The sequence below is a fragment of the Alosa sapidissima genome, chromosome 8 (assembly GCF_018492685.1).
Source record: "Alosa sapidissima isolate fAloSap1 chromosome 8, fAloSap1.pri, whole genome shotgun sequence".
Taxonomy (NCBI): domain Eukaryota; kingdom Metazoa; phylum Chordata; class Actinopteri; order Clupeiformes; family Clupeidae; genus Alosa; species Alosa sapidissima.
In genome coordinates, this window is record NC_055964.1 from 33,927,483 (window position 1) to 33,936,289 (window position 8,807).

The window sequence follows — 8,807 nt, forward strand, 5'->3', positions numbered from 1 at the left end:
GCGGGAAACTCCCGGAACTTCCGGGAGACTTGGGATGTCTGCAATATGCAAGTAGCATATGAGAGGGAGAGAAAGACCAAAACTTTAGAGACATGTCTTTAGAACCAAGAGCCAACAAAGAACCAAGAGCCAGCAAAGACGGTGATGCACTGGCCCCCCTATAAGAGGACCATCTGGAACGTGTCCCGCATGTAACTTGACTCTGTCACCCCTGCTCTCTGGAGCATTGGTTCCCAAAGACTGGGTCGCGTCCAGGTAGTTCTCTAAGGAGAGTGAAAAGCAGTCTGCGGCAAAAGCTAACCAACGTCGTCTCTATCGCAGGAAAAAAATAGCGACAGCCTGATAACCAAATGAAATGCTCGGCGGGCCGGATGAAAGTGTTTGGCGGGCCGGATCCAAACTGCGGCCCGCGGGAAGGAATTCGGTCCCAATAATTGGAATCTGTCGTCAAAAAAAAGAAATGGTCCAACAGCGCCCCTCAGTGGGCATTTTATGTATTTGTTATTTGTTCTAGTCTAGCCTCATGACGGTACAGTGGCTGCTTTTGAAAGCAACTAACCAACTTCAAACAGCCTCGTCGTCTTCGCGGTCTGATCTGTCTTTGGCTATGGAGAAAGCCCTACATTGTAGGCTAGTCTACTCACTACGTCTACGTCAATCATCAAACTGCTCGAGCTGTTCGTTTGTTTACTGCGCATGCGCAGATTTGCACCCGGAAGTATTGACAGTTTAGTTTAACGAGATCTGCAACCACCACAACATGCTGATATATTTACCCCCAAATAAGCAACGTGACATGTTTTAAAGGTAATTAATTCTTTCTCCTATAAACGGAACAAGGTATAGGTATATTTAATTCAATTTGAATATTATTTTAATCGTAGGATTTGATTTGAGCACCACTTGAGTAAATCCTGGTTTGCTATCGATAGCTGGCTAACCAGTCTGTGTAAGCATAAGCAAGGAGCTCTATAAAGCGATCTGCCAGACGCAGGTTATTTAGTAGGTGGGGGTGTAGTTTGATGATTCGTTAACGTTGCAGTCTTTCCTCCAGCCTCTAGTTAAAAACAGTAACAGAATGCCCGTTCGAAACACAATAACCGGTGGGATCCCCAACAGCAAAGTCCGTTACTCCAAATTGGCCAATGATGACGATGGCTACATCGACTTACAGGTAAATCCCTTTTCTAGTGTTTCCGTATGTGGTTGTTTACTTCTCTCGGTTGAATACATTCTTGCATTTTTGGGTCAGTAGCCTTCTGAAAGACACAGACCTGTATGCTATTGTTGTTTTCTATAACTATGTTTATCATCCCTGTCCTCATCTCCCTGTCTGTGTGTTTCTGTCTGTCTGTCTGTCTGTTTTTCTGTCTGTAGTTCAAAAAGAGTCCACCCAAAGTCCCATACAGGGCCATCGCCCTGGCAACGGTGCTCTTCCTAATAGGGTCTCTGCTGATTATCATTGGCGGCCTCCTTCAGGCGGGATACTTCCATGTCTCGGTGAGTTCACATCTCACAGCACACACCTGCACTCACCTGTAATCTCAGTGATGGCTCACAGCACTCACCTGTAGTCTCAGTGAGTTCATATCACACAAAGCACTCACCTGTAGTCTCAGTGAGTTCATATCACACACTTGCACTCACCTGTAGTCGAAGTGAGTTAATATCACACAAAACACTCACCTGTAGTCTCAGTGAGTTCATATCACACAGCACACACTTGCAACTCACCTGTAGTCTCAGGGAGTTCATATCACACACTTGCACTCACCTGTAGTCTCAGTGAGTTCAAATCACACACATGCACGCACATGTAGTCTCAGTGAGTTCATATCACGCACCTGCACGCACCTGTAGTCTCAGTGAGTTCATATCACACACCTGCACGCACCTGCAAGTGTCAGTGAGTTCATATAACTTACCTGCACACTGCACTTCTCCACACCTGTGCTACCTGCACACTGCACTTCTCCACACCTGTGCACATCTGCAGTCGCCTGCAGTCTCACACAGAGGCTCCTCCCACTCAGTGAGCTCAGATGACACAGCTGTGCTGCTCTGCCGTACCCCACCTCTCTCCTGCACACACACAGGGACTGGTGTACCCCACCTCTCTCCTGCACACACACAGGGACTGGTGTACCCCACCTCTCTCCTGCACACACACAAGGCAAGGACTGGTGTACCCCACCTCTCTCCTCCACACACACAGGGACTGCACAGGCAGGCTTGGTGTAATCCTGAGGTGCGTTCAAATTCAGCAAACATAGTGGCGAACATGTTTTCTCTGAACATGTTCAATTTGAATGATTTGGTGTAAACGTTCCATTTTAACGGCAATGCTTCGTCCAGCTCCCCTGTATGTTCGTGGAGAACTACCGGTACCTCCTCAAACTGATACCACCGTTCCCAGACGTTTGTAGAGAACTCAAGGCACGCACTGATGCTGAGCGTCGCGGTGCTTGCTTACACAGAGTCCGTGCTAGATTAGCATTTCTGATGCTGAGCGGTGCTTGTTTACACAGAGCCCGTGCTAGTTTAGCATTTCTGATGCTGAGCGTCACGGTTCTTGTTTACACAGAGCCCGTGCTACAGTAGTGTAGCATTTCTGATGCTCCAGATTTGCACGGTCGTCCTGGTGCACAATCCAGCCCTCAAGCTACAGGCCGCCTCCATGTTTCTGAGCTCTTGAGTCAGTGTGTGTGTGTGTGTGTGTGTGTGCCTGTGCCTCCATGTTTCTGAGCTCTTGAGTCACTCTCTAGAGTCAGGTGAAATGCATGTGCATCTGGTTTAATCTTTTCTGTGTGTGTGTGTCAGTATGTCTGTGTGTGTGTGTGTGAGTACGTCAGTGTGTGTGTGTGTGTGTGTGTGTGTGTGTGTGTGTGTGAGTATGTCAGTATGTCTGTGGGTGTGTGTGTGAGTATGTCAGTGTGTGTGTGTGTGTGTGTGTGTGTGTGTACATAGATTTCCTATAAACACTGACCACTCAGGCGTAACAGACCTGGGGCTGCTGTGCTGTTCTAACTGTGTGCAGAGAGACTGCAGAAATCCCTCCTGCCTCATTGGCCAAATGGCGTGACCTTTGACTCCAGATTCCCTCTGATGCTCCTCATGTACCATCACAACTCCAGACATACACACACACACACACACATACACACACACACACACACACACACACACACACACACAAACACAAACACACACGCTGTTGAGAACAAGGCCTATTTAAAGCAGACTGATTGTTGAGGAGGGGACATTAAAGCCTTTATCTATTTCTCTGTAATGAGGCCCATTTGAAGCAGACGGACTGTGTGCCAGTGGCGTCCAGCAGATGGACGGGACTGAGATGAGCTCCCAGTCCTCACGCTCCGTCTGGGCTGCTGATATGGAACGCTTTGAAAAGGCCCAGACATCTTATCTGTGGTGCCACAGACAGAGTGGAGTGTGTGAAGTGTTTTTAGGATAGTGGTGTGTGTGTGTGAAGTGTGTTTAGGAGAGTGGTGTGTGTGTGTGAAGTGTGTTTAGGAGAGTGGTGTGTGTGTGTGAAGTGTGTTTAGGATAGTGGTGTGTGTGTGTGTGTGTGTGTGTGAAGTGTGTTTAGGATAGTGGTGTGTGTGTGTGAAGTGTGTTTAGGATAGTGGTGTGTGTGTGTGTGTGTGAAGTGTGTTTAGGATAGTGGTGTGTGTGTGTGTGTGTGAAGTGTGTTTAGGATAGTGGTGTGTGTGTGTGAAGTGTGTTTAGGATAGTGGTGTGTGTGTGTGTGTGTGAAGTGTGTTTAGGATAGTGGTGTGTGTGTGTGTGTGTGTGTGTGTGTTTAGGATAGTGGTGTGTGTGAAGTGTTTTCAGGATAGTGGTGTGTGTGTGTGTGTGTGTGTGAAGTGTGTTTAGGATAGTGGTGTGTGTATGTGTGTGTGTGAAGTGTGTTTAGGATAGTGGTGTGTGTGTGTGTGTGAAGTGTGTTTAGGATAGTGGTGTGTGTGTGTGTGAGAAGTGTGTTTAGGATAATGGTGTGTGTGTGTTTAGGAGAGTGGTGTGCAGAGGTGGAAAAAGTACTAAAATATTGTACTCAAGTAAAAGTACCAATACTTTGAATAAATATGACTCAAGTACAAGTTAAATTACCCATCTGAAAATGTACTCAAGTAAAAGTAAAAAGTAGTTCATTTAAAATGTACTTTAAGTAAAAGTTACTTAGTTACTTTTTTTCTGGTGGGGGGGGGGCAGAAAAAACCCCAAAACAATCGGTTTTACCCAGCTCAAGTTGCTGCAGTCAGCTGCTACAGTAGCCAGGCAGCTACAGCACTACATTTTGGGGTCATGTTTGTGAGCCCCCATGTTCATGCCCCCCAGAGTGTAGTGCTGTAGCTGCCTGGCTACCTTAGCTGCTGGCTGCTGAAACGGAGATATACAGTACTGTATGTGAAAAATCGCCAGAGTTCTCCTTTAAGTTTGAGCGGCAGTTGATTTTCAAAGTTACACAGCTCACAGGCATCTGAGGCAGGCAGGCCCATGTTGAGTTTCAGTTCAGTTTACTTTATTTGTAAAGGAGTTCAGCAGATCCAAGGGCCTCGGACTGTGGGAAAACTGGGACTGATTACAGGGCCTCAATGGAGGAGAGGGCCCTTGAAAAGTCTGGAATATATCTTATTTTACCTGAATATTTTAATTTCCAAATTAAATGTCAAAATGAATGTCAGACAAAATGTAAAGTTTGACTGACTAAATTTTGTACAAAAAAATAGTGAAGACTGTCTAAGGCAGGGATGTCAAACATCAGGCCCGCCAGCAGGTTTAACGGCCCCCCAGATGTTTTTGGTAGGAACGGAAAGTCAGAAAAAAAAGAAATTCACATCCAGTTTTCTTCAACAATGTGTTATAACCAATATTTATATGATATGACAAATTGATTAAACCTAGCACTACAAACCATCCTCAGCAAGAAAGTAGTAGAAAAACTAACATGGAAGTAGGGCATGTTCAAGAGAGAAAGAGCAGTATGTGACAGCAGCACATTATTGTGTAGGCTACTTGTTTGCTCATAAGTGATAATCTAACAACACTCTGATACCCATGCAGAAAAATTATAATGACCATGACAATGACAGCCCCCCACGAGGTTTCATTCCAACAAATCCGGCCCACTACCTAATATGAGTTTGACAAGGTCTAAGTTCATTCTCACTCTCCCTTGCTAAAGCGCAAAATGGTTTGGTCCGCCTGCACAACGATTCATAAGGTATCTCATTTTGTTTACGTAGTTGAGCATCGCTAGTAGTGGACAGCTAATTATTGTGCTGCTGGTACAATGTCTTTCTCCAAGAAAACCAAGTCGGATTGCCAAAAAACAAAGGCAAAAACAGGAAAAAAGAGAGATGAAAATGAGGGGAAACAGATGCTAATAAACTTCTTTCCAAAGGAAGGTGAGCACACACGTAATGACACGAAATCCCATGGTGTTAAACGGCTTGAATGTCTCCGCAATAGAACTGAGACAACCCATTGAAAGAGCGGAAAATACAGTTCCCTAGGTTACACAGGTAATCTGAGGTATCTCGTGATCCACTTCCCTCTCCATCTTGGCGCCAGCTTGATTCATGCCCTATGGTAGGCTACATGCTGATCATTGTAGTGGTTCCGGGCGCAATTTTCTCGTCAAGTCGTCTTAACTTTTTTTTTTTTTTACTCAGTAACGGATGGGATTTGTGATGTAGCGATGTACAATACTTCACTCAAAACGTAATCAAGTAAAAATAAAAGTACCAATTTTAAAAACTACTTAAAAAATACAAAATACACAAAAAAACTACTCAATACAGTAACGTGAGTAAATGTAATTAGTTACTTTCCACCTCTGGTGGTGTGTGTGTGTGAAGTGTGCTTAGGATAGTGGTGTGTGTATGTGTATGTGTATGTGTATGTGTGTGTGTGTGTGTGTGTGTGTGTGTGTGTGTGTGTGTGTGTGTGTGTTTGTGTGTGTGTGAAGTGTGTGTGTGTGTGTGTGTGTGTGTGAAGTGTGTTTAGGATAGTAGTGTGTGTGTGTGTGAAGTGTGTTTAGGATAGTGGTGTGTGTATGAAGTGTGGCTATGTGTGTGTATAGTGATGGTGTGTGAAGTGTGTTTAGGGCAGCGGTGTGTTAAGAGTGTTGGTGTGTTTGCATGTGAAGAATAGTGTGTGTGTGTGTGTGTGTGTGCACCATCATTTGAGGTGGTGGTCTGGGCAGATCTTCTCTAGATAGTCATTATAAGGAGCATTTAACATATTTTTTTTTTCCCCTCCATTTCTCTCTATCTCTCTCTCTCTCTCTCTCTCTCTATCTCTCTCTCTCTCTATCTCTCTCTCCATCTCTCTCTCTCTCCATCTCTCTCTCCATCTCTCTCATCTAGCATCAGGATCGCACCATTCCCGTCCTAATCATCGGAATCCTGGTGTTCCTTCCTGGATTTTATCATCTGCGGATTGCCTACTATGCCTTCCGAGGTTACCGTGGTTACTCCTATGATGACATTCCTGACTTTGACTGACGTTGGTACGGCAACCAGACAGTCCTGAGGGGAACTCCTCTGTCGCCAGACATTTGGGGTTGTTTCTGAGCCGGGTTTAAGATGTGAAATATGTAAATGCTCTGAGAGAATTGACTGTGAAATGAGAATTATATTTCATTCTATTTTATGCAACAGATTGTGTAATAATTGATTTGATGGTAGTCTAGAGTCATGTAGAGAACAGCTGCTTTCATTTCAAACTTGTGAAAACATTCCTCCTCCCAATCTGTGCTGCCATCCCTGACTCTAATCAAGGAGTGAGATTATGATGGACCCCCTTAGCAATAAATCCCCCCCCCACACACACACACACGCACACGCACACGCACACACGCACACACACACACATACACATACACACACACACACACACACCCACCCCGTCCTCAGTTATGAACTCCAGTAGAGGTGGACCTGCACCCAGCTAGTGTACAACCAGTGTCCAGCCGATCCTCAGCCAGCACCCAGCCAGCACCCAGCCAGTGGCTCAGTCTGCTGAGTTCCAGAGAGATGGCGTCCATCTGAAGCGATTAAGCATGAAGGCTTTCATCTCCACATGCCGTCCCCTACATGCGGGCAGCAGGCATGGCATGCCCAGGGCATTAAACTCGCCGGCACGCCCTCATCACTGGAAAGCACCCGCACCCATGCCCACTCCCATGCCCAACTCCCATGCCCACTCCTCTCCTAATTGTCCAGCTCTGGATTCATTTGTCTTCATTTGTTTGTTTGGATTTGTGGGATTGCATCTGTAATTCAGTTGTGTTAGAGGCTTCCCACAGGCCAAAGTTTAATCAGTGTGCTCAGCTGGATGTGCCGTGTGTTTGTGTCGGATCAGATCAGCCGGGGAGTAATGAAGGGGCTAGCGTAGCGTAGCCCCCCGCACAACTCTACTGTACAGCCTCATGTTCAAACAATAAAGTGGAATGTGCTACAACACTGCACGCAGCATTCATTCTACCGGTCTCATTGAATCTGTGTGTGTCAGGATCTGTTTGCTGTTTTATCAGACCATTGTCTTTAAAGTTGAGAAAGGTTCAAGAACAGGTTAACCTCTCTCGGACAGTTTGAAGTAGTAAACTGACACAGTTGGCACAGTTTCAAGTTTGTGTGTTTGATTGATTCTTTTTTTTCTCTTGGGTTCTTATTTAAATCAGACTTAGCACCCTTTAAAGCGTGTTGGTAGACAAGTCTTAGCCCCATATGCAGACTGGATACCAGCACCCATCCTGGTTTGCACCATAAAGCCAGCTGTCTTTAAATCCCTAAATGGCGAACTAAGCTGGAGTTGGCTCGAAATGGAATCTGGTGAATCCGTGTGTCGCCCGCGGCCCACCGCAGGGTTCCGAGCTCAGACTTTTGTCAACTTTTGTTCAAACACAAAAGGGAAATATAGCTGCAAGCAGCAATGAGGGGGCCAAGCAGAGAGTTCAGCAGTCCAAATTTGTCATGCAACTCAATGCGGTTACATAAGCAGTCACAGCAAGTTCCATGCCAAACAACCCAAGATTGGCTGAGTTACAAGGTAATTTCCTGTTTGGCGGCTTCGCCACCAATTTCGATTGGCTGTTACGGGCGAATGCTTTTGTCAATCGTTGTAGAAAATGAAACACTGATAAGGCATGGTCTGAAGATGGTCTGAGCCAATTTTGGTGAAAATCAGATGAAATTTGTGACCAGTGAAAACGTTTTAGTGTTTTTGATTAAATCCAATATGGCGGCCGAAACAATTATGTTGACATCACAAGTTGGCCTGGGTCAGCCTAAGAACATCCAAAAGTACTACCAGACACCACTAGTATGTTTTAATTCCAAACACATCAACAGCTACAGGCAAAAATGCCTTTTTGCTAATTACAGCGCCCCCTAGAGGTCAAAGGTCACCAGATTTGTTGAGTGCCCTACTGATGGGGTTATAAGTCCATGTACTAAGTTTGGTTATGACAGATGAAAGGGTTGCTGAGATATGAGCTCACTTCCTGTTTGGCGGCTTCGCCGCAAACTTCGATTGGCTGTTACGCGCGAACGGTTTTAGTTCCGAAGACAAAAAACAATGCATTAATGAGGCATGGTCTGACGATCATGTGTGTCAAGTTTGGTGACGATCGGACAAAATTTGTGACCTGTGAAAAATTAGTTTCACTTTCACTAAAATCCAATATGGCGGAAAATCCATCATGGCGGAAAATGACGTCATAGAGTGCGTTGAACTCGGCTTGGTCCAAGGATTCCAACGGTACCTCATTTTACAAAATCGGA

General features: G+C 45.4%; 1 protein-coding gene across 1 annotated transcript; it reads left to right on the plus strand.

The window, feature by feature from the left end:
• Positions 1–571: 571 nt before the first annotated feature.
• tmem230b (transmembrane protein 230b) lies at positions 572–7,503 on the plus strand. Its single transcript, XM_042100359.1, has 4 exons — positions 572–807; positions 1,055–1,174; positions 1,378–1,500; positions 6,390–7,503. The coding sequence occupies exons 2-4, from the start codon at positions 1,079–1,081 to the stop codon at positions 6,525–6,527; spliced, it is 357 nt and encodes a 118-aa protein (XP_041956293.1). The 5' UTR covers positions 572–807; positions 1,055–1,078; the 3' UTR covers positions 6,528–7,503.
• Positions 7,504–8,807: the final 1,304 nt, after the last annotated feature.